The sequence below is a fragment of the Danaus plexippus genome, chromosome Z (genome assembly GCF_018135715.1).
Source record: "Danaus plexippus chromosome Z, MEX_DaPlex, whole genome shotgun sequence".
NCBI classification, from domain to species: Eukaryota; Metazoa; Arthropoda; class Insecta; order Lepidoptera; family Nymphalidae; genus Danaus; species Danaus plexippus.
The window spans coordinates 1,625,014-1,646,125 of NC_083559.1; the positions used below are offsets into that span (position 1 = coordinate 1,625,014).

The following is a 21,112-nucleotide window of genomic DNA, read 5'->3' on the forward strand; positions in this document are numbered from 1 at the left end:
ATTAAAATATACATGAAAACTAAATTATTTCAATCTCAAACCCAATAATGACAAGCTGAAACAATTTGACATGTTTTTTTTTTTTATATCTTTAGTTTCTGTGGCGAGTCCCGCGGTGTCAACTGTCTGTGTAATATTGGACAAATGATATGATTGACGGGTCCAATTTAAAATTTCAAACCAGTCGGGATGTAAGCCGAAAGGTTTTGGAATTCAAAATTTTTTTTTCCATTCAGTATAATTACAATTGAAAAGTAGTTTACGTTATTAAAAAGAAATCATCAATTACTGTTAGTTTAATGACATTATATGTAAAAATCTATGTCCTGATAATTAGTATTTACATGAAATTCAAATTAATATCATTCAATAAACTCGGCGAGCATCAGTATCACTTAAAATTATAAATTCGGTGTATGCTTTAATTCCAATATCGAAGCTATAATAGACTACAAATGGCTGTCCAAGTTAGTGGCGAAATGGATGGCAAAATTTAATTATCACTCACTACGGAGGGATTGGAGAGCTGTAAATTGTTAATTATCAGTGCTCCGTTTTGTATTACACATAAATTATTTTGTTAATTTTCATATGAATCAACCAGTACATTGAAAATAAAATGTATCATGAATGAAAACGAGTTGAGGGAGAAGAGGTAAAGAATTACGACATTTGAAAATAAGTTAATTTTAAGCTAAGTTTGAAACACTGTTCGTTAAGATTCTTCTCGAATGTATGTATATATCTCGGAAAATCTCGAATATTCTTTATTTAATCATTAAAATGTACACAGGTCACCTCACATTACCTTCGTTTCTCATTAAATTAATTTATTATCAAGAACGGTGAGGATTCGTAATACGTGTATTAATTAGTAAAACTAATAGGAATATATTATATAACTACATGAAAATTCGAACTGTTTGAAGCAATTTTATATCCATTGTATTGCAAACAATGCCTCCTTGACATTTAGTTGATATGTATTAGATCTATTGTACAATAATATCAGCATTTATTGAGTTTATCTCATTGTACTGAATTAAAAATAATGACTTGACTTTAATATGGGATTCGCTTTAATATTTCTCGTTTGCCTAATATAATGACAGTTTAAATTATTATAATATTTTGAATAATGAAGATATGAATTTTATATAAATCTAAAACGGCGATTTCTTTCATTAATAAGAGTAAAAAAAATATATCTTAATCATACGTCTGAGTAGAAGACGACGTAGTTTATTTGACTATTAGTAGATTTAAAATCACGCCAGAATTCACTCGTACAATCTGTGAAGGTCCGCTTTTTAGTCTAGTGTACCAACTTCAACGTCGGTTACAAATATTATGAACACGCCGGCCATCGTGTTTTATATCTCTTATAGGAAATAATTACACTTACATGCAAACTTGTATCATGGAAAATCTATTATCGATTGATAGAACGCTTCATATTCATTAACCTCCGCCGAAGACAAATCCCCGTAAACGCCAACATCATCCTCGTAATAAGCACGCTCTTTAAGGTTTTAGGATGTGTGATTTAATTTTAGTATGCACGAGCCGGGTATGACGTGCGCATTAAAAATATGAGCGCTATTAAACCAGAAAAGTATGTACTTATAACACGTTATGAATATATAAATATATTTAATGTAAATAACCGATTGAAATGAGTTTAGTTAAAAAAATATTTTAATTAAATGATGACATTAATTTGGGAAGATTGTTTTTGATTTGATTGAAACCCTAATATGAATGTTTGTTAGCGATTTTGTGTTCATCACTCACTCATGAAGCGTTGTTGGAACGCCCTCGATATTATTTGGATTAAGCTCCGAGCAAACTTTGTCAGTGTTATTGCTACTTTTGGATGGATTGCGGATAGTTTGGGATCTACGTTACATGCAATAAGTAAACGCATCAAACTATTTAATATTATCCCGGCTTTGCTCGCTCAGGTTTAAATATTTTGGCCAATAGCATTTTGGTTTTCAGACATAGTTTTCCTTACTTAACCAGCAATTAACGACAATTCTTTATCGTTTTCACTCCAAATTTTTTTTTGATATAAAAATAGTCTTTTATTAAAAACTTCATATATATTATCGTATTCTATAAAAAGTTCCAAGTTTTGATCATCTCATTATAATTCAGGGAGTACGTGCCATTGAATCTGAGTGATCATTCCTTTCGGTTCACCAAAATGTTTAAATAACCTGATAGTTTACGATATCGATAACCGCTATCGATTTTAATGCTGCAATTACGTTTGTCATTGGCGTAGACCTTCCGTTCGCTTCAAGTTTAAGTGGTTTACTGGCAGACATTTTTCAGATTTAAATTGTAATTTGAATTCAAAATTTAATTCATTCAATTTCATAAAAAGTTTTAAACAAAACAATAACCTAAGACAAATTGCTTTCGACATTTGTGAAATAATGAAGCAATTTTAAAACTACTCATAATATATATAATTGAAAATTAATTTCTTATACCACAGATATCTATGTTGTGTCTTGTAATATAACTGAAATATCGAACTTAAAAAAATGATAGCCTTAATTTTATTGAGGGCGAGAAAATGAATCAATGTTCAGTAACCTTATATCATTCTAAATATATATCATTAAAGTAAAAAGTTAATGAATCGATATAATGTTTTTAATATGATCACAATATTGATTCTGTATTCCTACGATTCATTTCACTTGTAAAGCAAAAGACTATAATTTTTTTGTCCATGAAAGCCTCACTTTGAATAACGAATCGCACCAATTATTCCCTTTACCGCATCGCATCTATAGTTTCCCACCATTATGCAAGGACTTAATGCCTATAATGTTTTAAAAGAAATATCACGAAGGACGGCATTATCTGTCATATTAATTTAAGGAACTATAACTTACCTCCACAATCGCCATGAGATGTTTTATATAGTCGGCTTCCGTAAAAATAAGCTCTCTGATGACCGCCTGCCGCGACCCCTCCTCAGGCGACAACACTGACAAATATTCTCTATTAAGAATTTGTTTTTTATACATATTTTACATCTTATAATCAATATAGAATTCATTACAGTGTAAAATTTAACTGTCTGTAAATGTTCTGTTATAAAACCCTTTGAAATTATTCTCATTATTCGATGTTATCTTATTGAATCGGAGAATTTTTAAGTAGTCTGTATGACTGTGCTGAAAATTTAAAGGGCAGAATCGTGTTTTCGAACGAATGAAGGCACTTAGCGGAATTCATTTAATCATTAGCACAATATTTGATTCGAGAGGATTTATAATTGTGATAGCCACGTTAATTATTAACAGAAAAATTATTGTCCATTGCATAAACGGCATACTGTCCAGGCAAGTGTGATCGACTTAACTTTACGAGTTCATTATTCGTTGCCTCGTTAAATCATCTTTTATCTGGATCGGAATGATAGTTACATTTAGTCTTGTCGATGCTGAGCGTATGTCGTTGGTAATCACAAAAGGTATGGTATCAGTTAACCTTGGAGCTATTCCTTTGTAACAATTTATGTTTGCAATAAAAATATTTTAAATATTTCTGTATATAAACATTTTTAAGTTGTAAGTCAAAATTCTTTAATATTGCCGGAATGAACAATAATTTGGGAGATCAGAGTGAACTGGACAAAAAAAAAATATCTAAACTTTGTTTTATATGGAATGCGTATTTTATAAACAATAACAAAATTGTATTATTGTGAGAACACCGAAAAAATCTGATTCTTAGTTTTAGAGACTCGGAGGAACAGAAGGACGGATCAACACGCGAACAAAAGAGATGCTCCTTCTCTCTATTACATCCCCCTTTCGCTCCCCATATTTTTTTTTAATAAATGAGTTCTAAGTAAAAACACGACTAACTGTCATTTAAATGTTATATAAGCAAATGCATTAAATATGAAAACATTAGTTTTAATATATATTTTTTTAAATTAATCTCTTTTTGAACATTTACAAAAATTACAATAGAAGAGCTCGTTTAGATGTTGGGGATTGGTAGCACGTTGTTAGTGAACCCAGTTAACTTTACAGTCGTGTGCAGACCGTGTCATCCAGTGAGAGGAAATTGACTGCATACTATTAGAAATATCTCCGAGTGTGACATAAATAGTAAATCTTAACAACACTGCGAGAGAAATTTTCCAACCACGATAGTTACATGTCTAGAGCAGTACAATTTATAAAAATGTGTTTTTTTTTTATCAACTGAAAATTCTATAAATAATAATATTATATATTGTATCAAAAATTATATTGGAAATCTGCATATTGTAGTTTTAAGTACTTGCAAAAAATGAATTAGATATCTGTTTATTATTGAGTGCTATTATTGTAAATGAGTTTGGAAAATATTTTAAACATATAATATTTTTGCAAACAATTTCATAGTTGATAATGAAATTTTAATGAAAAATTCTAGCGCTAATGTAAATGTCTTTGTCAGGAATATTATAGAGAAATTAAAAAATATATGTAATCCAATGGAGAGCTGTCAAGAGTGTCAAAGAGGTTGAGAGCAAAAGCAAACAGCCCACAAATGATATTTTAAATAAATGAAGGTGATATTTCATTAAGTGTTATCTGATGCTAACCTAACAATTTCACTTTACTTCTTTAGGGGAGCGTAACGTCTTAAATTAAGGATATAATTCATTCTTATTGTGCCATTGAGTCATCTCACGACACCTATTGTGTGTAATTGGTTTTATGTCAGAAATTAGTCGCAAACCGCAACTGCCTTCGGCTATACAATGATTGCAAAACAAATTGGACATTGATGAATTTTCAATCATTGAATGGCTTCATATTGTAATCGGTTTTAAATGTAATTATAATTTATGTTTGGTCTAAAATGAAATGCATTACAACGTTGAAGGCTACTTAGAGTGTAAGCATTTCATGCCGCGCCAAATGCTCGGAGTGGAAGTTAATTTATTTTATGAGAACACGGTTTTATGTAAAATGGCGGCTTGCTATTTTAAATGTGAGCATCAATGTCAACATCAAGTGACACTTTGGCGTTTTATTTTTTTTTTAATTTAATGATTTCATTTATATTATTCACACTCGCGTTTTGACCGTGGCTCCGCCGGTTTGAGAATCGTTTGACGTTTAACTATCTCTCTTGCTTTTTATTTAATCCATTTCATAGTAATATTGCAAACCTCACTTTAACATTGGCTCACTAATTTCAACAAAAAGTTTACAAAAGTATTCGGATGAGGTTCGAACAATGAACAATTAATTTTATATTACGTCCGAATAATTTATTTGCAATGTAATTTGAAGTGCAAAATTACTAATACAAATTATATATAAGTAATTACTTATGAGTGAAATAGAGTAAATCCGAAAAAATTTAAGTTTTATTTAAATGAATACCCGCGCAATGAAACAATACAAATTTTTTACTTTGTCGATGTCTGTTTATTTTGTTTATTATCAAATTATTTCGTAGACGGACTGGCCGATAAATATTTTGATAGGAACTATGCTTTTATATAAATGTGAGATTCCAAATGTATCGCTTCAGTGACCAATTTTCTCAGTCCAAAGAATTCATTGCATAAAAAGAAAAATTCCGAATTCAATATGATAGTGTATAGAAAAATTTAACAACGGAGGACCCAATTTACTATTGTATGCATGTTTTATGAACGTGACAATGTGTTGAGTGCCAGATGTTAGAGGCATTCTATGTGTTTTATAAAAAAATAATAATGTTATAATCATGTTTACAACATTATGTTCACTAGTAGCATTGTACTGATTGTCCTCTAATAAAATTTAGAAGACAATGGATTGATGTTATATAATAATTCTTGAAAAAAATTAAAATCTTGTATTAAAAATTCGATTGATTCCATTCGATTGCGTCAATTATTCTGAAACTTTACTTAAGCTTTTCGGTTTATACTGAAATCTACTAGCGGTGTTTCGGTGTTCCTTGGTTAATAGATTTTTTTTATTGTAATGCGAGTGAAGCCTCCATTAGTTCAACTTGTTCATACAAGTTACGGTGTCTGTCATTTCTCATTTTTCTTAAAAAAATTGCTGTGATGGACTAATCTGTTAAAGTGCCCATGCAGAGCTGCAAAATAATTTTGACAACCTTCTACGTAGATGAAAAATTATAGAAACTTGGATGGGTTGTGTAAAACAAAATAATTACTTAAAGAATTTGAATTTTTTTTTTGTCACATCTTATTGTTTTAGAAAAATTTAATTTTACAAAAACCATAGCCGTTAAGCAAAGTTAAGTAAGACGGCAAAGGTTAAGTCGACGAAAATATGGTAAAATTTTATGACTAGTCGGCGAAGAAAGTTGTTTAATTACAAAGCTTTTGTAATAGGGCAGGTGTTATAAAAATCTGTGAATTTTGCAAAAAGAGTTCAGAAAATAATTAAATCATTGCTACAACAGCACTGATACAAACAATTACATCAATATGCTGAATAGCCAATTTATTCCTGGCAAATCTATGTTATGTATCTTTAATATTTTTACGGTACATTTTCTTCTGTTACGTATGGTTTTTATGATAATAGCAATTTTATGATGGTACTTACATTTCCAATCATAAAACTCCTCTATGGCTTTTTGTTTTGAAGCCCATTGGAGGTAAGCGAAAGCCTCTTCGGGGATGTCAGCGATGTCAAACCCTTGCAGTACTGGCACCCCGTCACGGTTGAACTCCGCCAAAATGTTAGACAATTCATTATGAGCCTGAAACATTACTTTGTTATCATACTGACCTCTTGTTAATGTACTGTATACCTGTAATATGTTGCTGCTATCAATCAAATCTGTGACGTACAGGAAAATTTTTGTCTAAAATATTTTTTTTTATTCCAAATAAAAAAAAAATTGTTTCTAAACTGACCAACAACTATTTTGTTCACGTAATTTTAAAGGATTCCGAACGTTTCATGCACTAAGCGTGTTTCGGCTATCTCAAAGATTAGCCGTATAAATAGACTTTCAGATTATGCTCAAAGCCATCAAATTAAAGGTCCCATTTTACATTTTATCTTTTTTTTGCCCTAATACTTCGACCCTGCTAATGTTATCAACTGATAGATTGAGGTGACAAATATATAATTTCGTATAGATATATGTTTTTGCAAGGATCTTTACAAAGAAACATTTGAATATAGAAAACTGTAACATTCCAATGGGAGTCTAAAATATTTTTTTTTTTATATCTAATTTAATATATACAAAAAAATCTGTCATGAACTTATGTCGTGTTTGCCTTATATAATTTTACTTTCGTCAATATAATTATTTTTCTAATAAATTCCGTGCTTAGACTCCTAAATAATTTGACCATTCATCGCTCAATCTAAATATCTAAATTACACTTAATGGGAGGGTAAGAATAATATTGTATCTAACTTTAATTTTCCTAGAAAAAATTAGTCGATAGTATTTATTACTAGATTAGAAATGATCTTTTTTATAAGGCCATAAATTTTTTCATGCAAGAATAAGCATAAAATACTCTAAGACGATCTAACAACTATTACATTTAGTTTGATAAAAATGAATTTATTTACAGAGAAACTTCGAGAATGAAATAGTACTAATCTCCATAATCTGGGACGCGTCGATTGCAATAGAAACGTCTAACAAACTGCGCCAGGCGGTCCTCAAGCGCCGGTCGTAGTAATTGAGACACCATGAACTCTCGCCTAACACAGTATAAACAATCTACAATTCAAAAGTAAAACTTTGTATTTTCGGCTTCAATTCATTTCTACGTATTTTAACAGCAAAACCTATATTGAGACTTAAATAATGTGTATGCAAAATAAATTATTACTTAGCAATATTTTATTATTTTCATATTGCATTACATTTAATTCGCTATAGGTTATAGATCAAAATTACAATGGAAGCATCTTACGAAAATATAAGTTATTTAAAAAAAGAACATTTTTCCGCCAAAATCCCTAAATCCCTAGTTTTTACATGTATACCAAAAACAAGGGATTCTCGTCACTGATGCAAGGCTTTAATCTTTAACTGCTTGTATCGTAGTTGGTTTGACCTATCATGGTGACCTTTATTTGACATTTCCATTATGGATTTATTTACTTTATGTTGTATAGATTACCCAGCGAAGCATTTCCTACTTATTATATAGACCAAATTGCGTAAATAATTACGTTAGTAAATTTAAGTTTGGAATAGAAATATCGCGCTTTTAATTCTCATTAAAACTGTATTGATGATATAAATATTGTATTGAATAATATCAATGAACAATAGAACAAAATCGTTAGACGACTGTATGTGGGTAGAGCTCATAATTTGTAAAGTTATTGGAATTACATAACAGGTATCGAACGAAAATCACGCTACGAGTCTAGTCTAACCTCGGTAGGAATACACGGTCATTGAAATTTAGTTGATTTGCACGAATTACATAGTTAAAAGAATTCGAAAGAGCAACGGGACGGTTTTTAATTACGTCGTTGATATGATAATTGAAATTTTTCAATAAAATGTGCATACATTACTCGGCACCCGCTTTGTAGGGGTGGGGTAATCGATCTACCGTTTATTATACTTCAATAAGCACAGGTCAAATTAAGTCCGGACACAGTGTACTGCTATCTCCATACCAAATATATTTTATTCATGTTGTACCATATATAAGTAACTTCAAAGCTGTTTGACATATTATTGACAATAGTCATTTTAATTCGATAATCTGTTGAAATTAAAGTCTGTGGTAAATAAACTTCGTGTATACGAAACACGGCTGAATGGACAAATAATGCGTCCCTTTTCGTTTTGGCCCCCATTCAAAATGATGGCGACCGCAGATAAAGGCCATTAAGGTTCGGTTATACTTATTTTCCTAACCATTCGTCTTTTTTAATTATGAAAAGAATAGCATTCTAAGTATATATATATCGTACAATAGTTTTAAAATTCATTCTAAAACTGGAAATAAACAAGGAAATGTTGTATTTCGATTCATCTTAAATATATTTATAATTTATAGTACATTCGAAATAACTATAAGTATTTTATAACGGATTTAGCCTTTATTTTTGTCATTCTTAAATAAAGGCTACGAGAATACTCTACGAGTCATGCAGAATATTTTTTATCAATTATAAGAACAAAAAGGAGGTAAAATATTTCGTAACTCAATTTTACGGCGCGACAAAGCTTTATTAACTATAAAATTCCACGTAAAATGTATGTGATATCACACAACAGCGTTTCGCTGGTGTCGAAATTTAAAAAATAAAATTTAAATATAAACTCAAAACTAAAAGTAAATCAAATTAATAAACAATTAACAATACTGTTTTGAATCTAACGTGCTTCGTGATAAAAAAATGTTTCTTGTAAGAAAATAAACAGATATTATACCAACTAGAGACATGCGAATCTAAAAAGTGCTTTTTAATTAATAATTAATTAATGAAAAAGAAAATACCAATAATAAAAATTTCGCAAAATAATAAAACAGCTGATCTTTAATACACAGAAGGTGGGCGCATGCTTCGGTGTTTGGAATAAGGTATTAACAATAGGTGCGAGTGAAAATGGACGCCAAATGCATGCGACTTACGGCTTCCCCGCAAGCAGAGACGACGCCGGGCTTAGCCGGGCTCTGACTCCGAGATCTCTCACGTATTAGAGATTTCATGTTTAAGTTCAATACGGCTGTACCTGTATACAAAATATTCATACAACAGCCTGACTTACGATATCCGTGCTGTTAATGAAGTACCCTCTTTTTGTTTTTTTTGTTTTTTTAATTGCAATAAAGATTCTAATTTTTGTAGAAAATGAATCTTAAATATATTTTATATGCTATAATGGTGTGCGGATATTTTTCCGTTTTGATTGGAATCATTGGTATGTTTGAATGGAATGTATGAACGTATTCGTTCGTTTGCTACAATAACTTGCATGTAAAAGGTTGCTTGTAAATATTATGAGGAGGTAAATCAGGTTGATGGGGTCAATGTTATAAAACACCGGGCAGGGCCGCCCCCTAGATAGTGGACAAAGGTTCCCTGAAATGCACAATGACCACGTCACAACATCCGGGCTATGGCACTAGTGTTTTTCGTTTCCTTACCAAAAATGCTTGATTTAATATAATGAACGCTTAAGCATTCTTTAAATTTTGAAACGTAATTGTTTCTTTTGTTCGACATTCATAATTGAGAGCTAAGGTTTGCTGAAATGCTCTGTTACAAATCCGAAATATAAAGTTGAAAGTGACATTTTGTTTTACAGCAATCCAAGTATGAGTTTGTGTATTGTATGAAATCGGAGGTAAATTCATTTTTTGTTATTATGTTCGATGTTCAAGCTAATAGTGAAACAAATTGTTATATTTAAATAGTTGTCAAAGTAATTGTTTCCTTTAAATAGTTGTTATCTTTGACTGTCTTTTTGAAAGGCTTACGCTATTTAGAATGCTGGAACATTTTGGAATTATGGTGATGATGTGTGGTGGGTATTTTTTTTTATGCAAGATATATTTAAAATTGTATCGCAAAGTCGGCGATGTCTGAAAATTAGGCATATATATATTTTACCTCAACTAATGGGTAATGTGCAGTACAAATGTGATTTGAAGGGAGCGAGTAAAGGTGATGTGTCGCAAATTATTGTACGTACATTACACGTTATACGTATCAGTAATGTAAAAATATTATGAAAAAAATATACTTTTAAAATTATAAAAGTTTAAACGAACGAGTGTTCCTTCGAATGTTGAATTCCATTTTTTTTTTATTGCAACAAATATACACATATATTATAATACGCAGGAATATTTTGGTTGATAATTTATAAATTAAACGTGTATGATTCAAAATTATATATTTATAAGAATTTTATAAATTAAATCACAAATATTTTAAAGTTACAAAAAAATAATACATTCATATCTATCTATAACAGTTAAAATTACAGTATTAAATGTTTATAGAAGAGTATACATGACAAAGGTATAAGTTTATTAGAGTAACTATGTAAAGAATTAAAACTTCTCTCCCAGCCTATTATTTACAACATTTCTGCTGTTTGTCACTGTACTTGAATAACAAATATGCAATTAATGAAAACGTGAACATGAATGATCATTGATTGGAATAGAAATACAAATATGATAACCGGATTACATTTTTATATGAAGGAAAAAAAAGCTTTACTATATAAAACAAGTTTTTTTTGATAGTTTTAATGAAAATCTGCTTTTGTATTACGCTTAGTTGGGATAGAAAATATTAGGAACAGTCCTTAACGATGTGTATGAGCTCATGAAACATGTGATCTTCGGTAGTCTAAAAGTTTTGATGATGATTGATGATTTAACATGATTGACAACATAGGGTTATGATGAAGATGGTGATGAAGAGTTTTGGGATGTGGAACATCATCAGCATGATCACCTCAACCTTATCATTATCAAGTATCGCCGCTGCTGATTACTTCGGACGTTGAGGAAGTTTCATCACTCAGGAATGAATGATGTAACAGTGATGATCACAAAACGGTTTCAAATATTTTTCAAAGTCGGAGTCATCGAGGCTATGCGGATTAAAATCAAAATTCTTGAATATATTACTAATAGCGTGGTACCAGTTTAAGTATCTTCATGAGTCAGAATGCTTCGTAGGCAGAATTTCAGCACCTGCACAAGTACAAGAACTAGAAACCGCACCAGTGCTAACATCAGCAGCAGCACGAGCACTAGTACTAATACCAGCGCCAGCACCAGTGCCAAAATCAGCACCAAAACCAGCGCCAGCGCTAGCATTACATGCAGCGCTGGCACCAGTACCAGAATCACCAAAATCTCCGCCATAAGGAAGAGCGCCTTCAGCAGCGCACGCCTCAGTCTCATCATTAGCCTCATTCTCAGTCTCAGCCTCAATCTTCGCATCAGAATCAGCATCAGCGTCACCATCATCGGCATCAGCACCACCAACACCTCCAACACCACAATAACAACATTGAGGCGGCAGGCAACATAACAAGTATGTACCGCTGTTACTAATTCCTCATCACCTCGCGGTTATCATGATGAAATTGATGAAAATTCATAGGAACAGGAGTGTCATCGCTTAACGATGAGATGAATTTAAATATTCAAAATGAATGTGAAAATTTTACCGAATTTTCATTATTTTTTTAATTATTGATTCATTGATTCCTAGCCTCACCATCATCAGGACCTCAACTTTATTATTGATTTAAATTAAGAAATGATCTAGATTTTATTTAAAGTGTTATCATCCTAGTACCAATCTCAGATTTAAGTGACAATTAAATATTTTATATGGGCTCTTGTTTACCACGTTTATACATAATTTAACTATTTAATATACTCATTATTTATAAATTAATTATAATTTTTATTTTAATAAAATTTAACTAATACCTATAATGAGATCTAAGACTTTCGCAAGTGTTCATTTAAATTAAAAAAAAAGAAGTAATATTTTTGGATTTCTACGCGTCGTTCTATTATTTAAAAATAACGACGTTTCGTTTACTTTGCTGTACATGAGAATTATTTAACTAATACCGTTTCAAAGTACTTTTATATTTAACGCCGTATTTTTTTTTTTCTCTTTTAACTATAATCTTTTATTTTCAATTTATTAATATTAAATATACACTATTTCATAATAACGTATCAAAAACAATTAAAATCGTGTCTCCGTACGATAGATGGGGATGAACGAAGGAAATTTCTTACTATATAATAATATATATATTCGTACTTGAATTTTATAGTGTCTTAAAGATTAAAATTCTCATTTAAACATGTTTCTAAAAAGCGTGGTATCCATTTATTCCGTTAATTTTTTTTACATATTTATTTAGAGAACAAACTTGAAAGTAATAGAAAAGTTTCGTAGTGTTTTAAATTTTGTATATTACATCGGTTGCGCTGAAAGCGACATTTAATTACTTCGGTTTTAACCATGTGAATCGACTCATGTTACGCCGGAAGTGCTGCACTTCGGTTGGGTTCATCGACGGTTTTCAGGAAATACATATATGTACATATACATATGTACATACATATATAGGGAGATTGAGTTGCAAAATTGACTGTTGTTAGCCGGCTCCCTCAAAATTAGTTAAGACCGTCGCAATTATTTCGTATCCAATAACTTCCGTGCATCAAATAATTGTCGATTCTGTCATAAAACATGTTTTATTAACTCAACTTTAGCCTTACTGCCGCATACGTTCTCTATTACGGTGTAGCCTATAAGACTAAACCTTTGACATTTATGTTATTCGGACGTAATTTTTAATATTCACAAAATTTTATTACGCAATACGGATGCAATGATTAGTTTATTGTAAATTGTCATTATTGAAATTTTTTAAACATAACGATATACATTTTCATTGAAATTTTATATTAATGAATATTAACATTTTACACATGAATTATTACAAAACAGCAATCGGACAGTCGCAATGGAAAGGCAAAATTGTGAATGCAAATAACAACAGCATTTTAATGTATAAAATATTTATCATAATAAAAATTTTCTTTTGAGAATTTATATAATTTTTTAATTATCATTAACTTGGTAATCAGAGTGACACATTATATTTCAATTGTGGCATTTTCCCCCAATTTTGGTTTTATTTTTTTATTTTTTAATTTTTATAAACACTATACTTGTTAATAAAAATTAAATAAATAAACTATCAAGTGACAGTCAAATAAAATGATAAATCATTTCAAAATTTTCAATAGAAAGTTGAGGAACTGTTGATTTAAACCGTGATTTTAATCGTACTGAATCGCTGTCCCGCGTTTAAGGAAACAAGATTTACGCACAGGGATGTGATTTTACAGCAAGGATTCGATAAAATTAATAGCATTTTATTATAATCATCTAAAAATAGAATTGGATTTATATTTAAACAAACTATAACTTTTTAAGTTTAAAATATACGTTCGGGCGGATGTAACGTTGAGATTTATTTTTAAAAACTCGGATATAATATAAATTTCGCAATATTAATTTAAATACGGATTCCGTAAAAAGAAAAAGGTGAACGAAAAGAGCGCACGTTTGATACAAAAAATGCACGAAAATGATGAATGAAGTTGCCGTACTCACCTTTCGTTGAGGCGGGAGCGACTTGTTGGCTGGCTGGCGGGCACTGTACCACTGGTAAAGTTAATAGAGCCTTCCTTTAGTTTTATACCCTAAAACCTGCGCCACATTTTCACGCACATTTTCTCGGTCCCGCCTCCCATGCATTTGCATTTCAAAGGCTATTTTTCACATCAAATATTTGCCGTAAGACTGATTTTACAATATATGACTAAAATTTTTTCAGTGTAATACTTTTAATGTAGCGAGTTATTGTTTAGTATTGTTTTATATTATTATTATTGTGTTGGTTTTCAATACTTTTAATGATTATTTTAATATATATATAATATAAAATGGAAACGTACACTTTTAGAATGTAATTTAACCGTGTTGTAAGAGAACCTTTGCGCTGTCTTTAAAAATAAAGCTTCTTAGAAAATAGAATCTAAATTAAGGTGAATATATTATTTTAAATGAAGATTAAATATTTTCTGTGTAAGCGTCAGTTATTTTTTTTTTCATTTGAACATATCTGAAAGTTAAAATTAAGGAACTGCAATGTTACTTAAGAATAATTTTTTTCAGTATTATTTGTGTAACAAAAATTCAGTGACTGTGTAAACAGGCCTTTACAATAACTTTGTTCTCTACAAATTATCGAGACTCAAATACACCGAGACACTTTTGGTAATTTAAACCTTGAGCGTTTGTTTTTTGAGTTCAGTTTTGAATTTGTGATATTCGAATTGTAGCATTTATTTGCACTGGATGATAGAGGAGTGTATAAATGTAACTTGTAGATGAAAAACCTTATCAATTTTTTTTTATATTCAATGTTTATTGTATTTCATAGATTATAGATAATAAGTGCTTACTCTAAGTTTGCATAATCGCGGAGTGTGATCATATTAATTATAAATCTTCTCACGTCACAATGTTAACGTAGGAATGAGAAACGGGAAACGGTCCGTATGCAGTGTGGTGTTACGAACTTGGACTAAGCATAATTAAATTAAAAAATTATTTATATGAATATAAATGTGTTCAATATTAGTTTAAAATATATAGCCGATTAAGATGTTTTTTTATGATGATCGTTACTTATTATCTCAAGTATATTATACTAATAATGATCTGTTTTTAATGATGTTAGTGTATTCTTGAATCACTTCATTTTCATTCAACGAGAACTGACAGTAATATTTTTATACTGGCATTTCAATTAACTATTTTTAAATGAAGTGTGAATCAATTAGTCTACATTTAGTATACCTATAATTAGTTAACGTACGTAAACGTCATTGTTAAAGAGTGCTTAAAAATTTATTACGTCTTGAGATTTCTGCACACATAAATGTAAATGACATTCCTCACAATTAAATTATTCATGGAATGTTCCTCTTAAAATCGAACTTAGTACTTAGTGTAAATTTAATTGAATTAAGTATGTTAAATAAGTACATCAGATTTCATAGGGCAGCTAAGTGCTACTTCATATAAGTTATGAACTATGAAGTGAATTAATATTTTTTAATTTTTTTTTAAGTTAATTTATAAATGAAAGTTAAGTTAGAATATAATACATAATTTAATAATATTGGGGATGATCCAATCTACTCGTTTTTATTGTATAACGCCGCCATATTATTTTTTGTGAAAAAATATTCCTACGAACTATCCACCCCTTTCGAAGTCAGACAAATATAGGAACGTTGAATAATTAGTGTTGGCCTATCGGGATATCGGGTATCGGATATCGGGTTAATAACTTAATAAAGATTATAATTCTATTTTGAATTAATTCTTATATTGACGGTTTTAGGATTTAAGTTCGTAAAATATGTTTATTAGCAAAATTTTGTATGCAATGACGTGGCATTCATTATTTCCTCACAATACGAAATCCTTTTTTAATTAACAACATTTTCTTGAAGAGAAGCCACGTAAGAGCTTAGTGAGAAAGTGCACTGAACAATATGTTTTTCCTTTATCACGTTATTGGAAATGGAGTACTGTAAGGAGAGAAGAGGTCATTAAGGCGATACTTTAAACAATTTTCCTTGCACTAAGAGACTCACTTAGATGCTAATAGGCCTTGGTAACGTTAATACAGTTTTAACTTAGGTAAAGAAATCAAAAGAGAAAATTTATATGCATTGAATTAAGTTGTACGTAACTGTATTCGAAGCGAGTTTTTTATGTAGTTAAACCTTAGTTTTAATAATATTATTTTAACGTAATCATTAACAATGTGTAAATTTTTCCTTTTAATATACGAACAGAACATTATAATAGATTTGTCATTATTGTGTTGCCATTTGTAGGACAATTAAAATTAGTTTATATATTTATTTAATTTATGACATATTAATTATTGTGTTGCCATTTGTAGGACAATTAAAATTAGTTTATATATTTATTAAATTTATGACATATTAATTATTGTGTTGCCATTTGTAGAACAATTACAATGTGCTAATGTATTTATTTAATTTATGACATATTTTAAATTATTACAGTAGTTGTATTTTATAATACTTTTCTTTTAAATACATTTACCATATTAACATTATTATCACAAAATAACACAGTTGAAATCATTTCATTGTTATATATTCTGAATAAAACAAAACTGAAAAACAAAATTTAAATACCCGATATAAATTCTATTTGCGTCTCAATGTTGGGTTGAAAAGTTGCAGTGACTATAAAGGGATATTTAAACATGCATTCAGACGTCGGCTAACAAAGCAGGCTGCATTTATCAGATTTCCGGCTCGATACGATATTCAGAAAATATAATTTGATTTTAATATACGCTGAATTTTATATAAAACAAAAAAGATTTATAGGTAGTGAAAAATAATTCAACCATTTTGTTTCTCTGAAACGGGATCGATATTTCAGGTACGGAAATAAAATAAAGATTGGTCTTTCTGAATTCTTTTAGTTTAAATTTCTCAACGGCCTATTTATTGCTGTTGCTATAATTTTATTAAAGATAAAAAAACAGGGTCCGTTACTATTTCATAGACTAGATTACAATTAATATAATTGATTGTTTTTGGTTATACATATAAGACTTAAGAGCTCAAGTCTTCTCTAATACTATTAACAAAATGACAATGTGACCTCCAAGCAGACTATCGAGGCTTTAAAACAGATTTCCGGCGACAATACTTTTTTTTATAAATATCATAAGAAGCTTACAGTATAATAAAATATAATACTTTGTAAGAGCTATTCAAGAAAATTATATTTTCCAACAAAACTTACGTTATATAAAAGATATTCTGAAAAGTATAGTATTGAAGTTCCATTACAAAGAGGATCAGATTATGAAGAAAGTGGGAGGTGCCGAGAATGTTCTTTGTTTTAATCTCGATTAAAGAGATATTAAAGCTTCTATTTTTTTATAATAATAAAAGCAATTTTCCTCTTACATTTTCCTCTATATTAGTGCAAAAATAACAACTAAGAATTTAATTACCCGTGTCTCTGGAATCTAGATGCGGTTCTGCTTGGACAAAAGCAATATTGGGACAGAGTAATTTCAAATATAAGATAGGAAGAAAGCTTTCAAAGGTGCTTCTGAAATCCTATTGAAATAGAATGACATATTGATTTCGAAGATTCTGAACGCACAAAGTAAAAATAGTTCTCGTAGCGTTGATAGGATTTTCGTATGTTCGTGCCCATTATTTGTGAAAGAACTAACAGAAGGGACCTTTCATGAGCTTTAAATCCAATGTATTGGATATTGAATTTTCGATTAAAATGAGTCCCAATGGACTTACTAACTGACTTACCTCGTTCTCTTGTATCTGATTCCTCCTCCTCCAACTTGAGTCGTGATATCTCATCAGTTCTGGATCATCCCCGGACACTGCTCTTTGATATGATAATTTCCTATTCCTAATGTCCTGACGATTGTACAATTCATTTTCTGGGATGCTTGAGAAGTCTTGATAAGAGTGACAGCTCTGTAATTCCTTGCTTTTTTCATCTTGAATTAAACGCCTAAAGTAATTAGTCAGCCCTTCGCTTGCTACCCACGTTACTCTGAAACATTAAATTATAACACCATTTCCATCGCGTTATTGAAAACTTCATTATCTTTGCGCTCGATAAATAGTATTGCAATATACAAAAAAAGTATATTTAATCAAACAGTAATATCTTCTGTCTGAGCGTTGTAGCGACCCAAAAATTTATATATTGGCTTCCATTTTAAATAAGTGCAAAAAGGTCGTTTAACGTTTCTAATTACGCAAATGTAAATACGCAATCAACTCCATCTCAAAAATATGTAGTTACGAGTATATAGTGACATTTTTTTACTACTTTAACGTAATAAATTTATTATATGGTTGAAAGAAAAATTATAATATCCTATATGTGTTAATGTATTTAAAACATGTAACTTAACCGAAGTCGTATTTCGACGTAGGGTAATTCTAAATCAATTTAAACATCTTAAAAAACATTGATATATATTTTTCGTCTGTCTGTTTATTAATCTGTAACAAATGTATATGTATATATGTATATATGTATATATATATACATGTATATATTATGCTTTATAATATGAAATAACGTAAACGAAATTTCAGTTGCGACTTCATAAATGTGGTTATCGATACGCCCTCGTCATTGCAACGAATAATAATGAGGGTTTACCACAAAACTGATGTACACTAAAACAATACAATACCGAATATTTTTGTACAAAAGTTAATGTATAAATTGTTATTGAATATTTCATTGTGGTTACATGGGAGACGTCTGATTGAAAATATTACAATTGAGCTGTTCGAGAGTGTTGAATCGATCGGCGAGTTGATGATACGCTTGTCAACGTAATCTTTAACATTAGGACAAAAAACAACTTAGAGATATAAAATACATATTAATTTTAAAGAGTATATTTGATAAATGTATTATGGAAGCTTTTTTTAAAAATAAGTTTTGATTTAATCTAGACAAAAATAGAACTCGAAGATTTGAATAGGATTTGAATATTGTAATGTTGCTTTATGATTAGCTAGTAAATCTACCTGTTAGAACGGGAAGCTTTTGTACGGCTCCGGCCAAGTGGCAAATCCAACCCTGAACTCATCGAAATAGCCCGAGAATTTAGCATGGCTTCTTTTAGATAGGCTTCGTTCAAACCTGAAATAGAATTTATATGAGAAATAAGCAAAGAGGAATGTTATATTAAAACCGTACTTTTAAATTAAGATAGTTTCAAAAAGCAATCTGTCCAGTAATAAAGTAAGGCACGCTAGCGTCTATTTGAAATACAAGAAACTTTTTGTGAAAATTCCGTGTTAGTTGCCTCTTCTATTAGTATCATATGTGCTTTATTACGAATGTAATATCAAACGGAATTCAAAACTCGTCGCGTTTGTGAAGTCAAAATTCACGAAAGCAGATTTTATAGTTACGTGTGATAAGTTTAAATAAAGTTGATGTTTCAAAGGACTCCATTAAATTTATTACACACGACCTTACACTGCTCGACTCGCTAGTTGATATGATGTTTCACAGAATATTATTTATTAGTTAAATGTTAAAAGTTATTAATTTCTAAAGGTCATTTTTTATTCTTATTAAATATAAGAATTAATTATATATTATATGAAATTCGTAGATGCCTGCTGGCTGCTAGGGTTTTAATGGGCATGCATAGGAATTGTTGAGATGTAATTATATTTATACTCTGTCTTAAAATACTTACTATGTACACTGTTAGAATGCAAGTCTTCGAGGGTTGAGTTGGAGAGGGCGTGGAGGGCGGGCTGGCTTCCTGCAAAGCTATGTTCCGAAGTATCGCATGATAGAACACTCTGTCTCATTGAGATACTGGAATTACTACGACCCATCGAGGATACGGTCTGAAGGCTCATACTCGCGCTCAATGCGTCCTGGGTGAAGTTATTTATATGAGAATGATATTCTTTATCATATATTCATTTGTATACACGTTTTATGTAAATATATTTATAAATGCTATCCGATTATAATTAAGATAATCTGTTCAATAGTTTTATAATTTAAATCGCTTTCCTTTAAAGTTCTAGATAAAATAATATACGTCCACTAATTAGAAATTCAGTGGTGACAATTGTACCAATGGTAGGGATGAAGCTGTCCAGGACGTACGGTTGGATAGACAGATGGCCGACGGCCAAATCTATCGGTAGTATTTAGACATATCTATTCCGAGAATCGCTCCGATTACAACACGATATCATCATTGTACTATTGAATTATTTAGCTTAATTCTTGTCTAGTAATTAACAATCATTCGTCTCTATGTTTCTTTTTGGTATGCATTTTTAAACAAGAAGGGCGTTGTGTATTCGTGATATTGAATTTCGTGATATACCTATTCATTTTAAAATAAATTTCAAATTGACACTGAGTTTTTTTAAGCCGTTCATCAGTTATGAACGTATGTTTAACATATATATATACATACATATTTTCAAATCGATTAAGTTCACATGTCAACTTCTCCGCGTAATCCAAATCTATAAAACTTGATAGGAACAATAAGATCAAATTAGTTTTTCGTAAAGTATTAATTTTATAACGGCTCTCTAATTAATGTTGATAAAGTTTGTAGATTAAAATTTAAGCGTACAAAGAACCTTTATACCCTTTAAAGAGCCTCGCGTTATTAACTGTTAATTATGAGATAGTCAAAACTACGATATATATTTCGTTCTTTTAAATTTAATTGAGAATATTAAATATAATGGTGCAACTGTTTTCGATGTTTGATAACAAAAACAAAGTTGAGAAAGTAATATGAAATTATGACTGTGTTAAGAAGTCTTTATTAAATTTTTGTTTAAATTAAATATTATTTTAATATTATCTGAATTATTGAAACGTAAGAAATAAGATTTTTGTATGAGGTTTCATTACATCCCCCACCCTAGTGGATG

At 30.1% G+C, this 21,112-nt stretch overlaps 1 protein-coding gene across 1 annotated transcript in view; it reads right to left on the bottom strand.

Annotated features, from left to right (window-relative positions):
* LOC116777738 (uncharacterized) overlaps positions 1–21,112 on the bottom strand; it is a 31,132-nt gene that overhangs the window by 7,248 nt on the left and 2,772 nt on the right. Inside the window, exons 2-6 of the mRNA XM_032671436.2 lie at positions 19,897–20,083; positions 19,214–19,328; positions 17,963–18,215; positions 6,603–6,759; positions 2,913–3,007 (exon numbers count right to left, since the gene is read on the bottom strand). Coding sequence (XP_032527327.2) covers positions 2,913–3,007; positions 6,603–6,759; positions 17,963–18,215; positions 19,214–19,328; positions 19,897–20,083 — 807 coding nt within the window. The remainder of the gene's footprint in view (positions 1–2,912; positions 3,008–6,602; positions 6,760–17,962; positions 18,216–19,213; positions 19,329–19,896; positions 20,084–21,112) is intronic.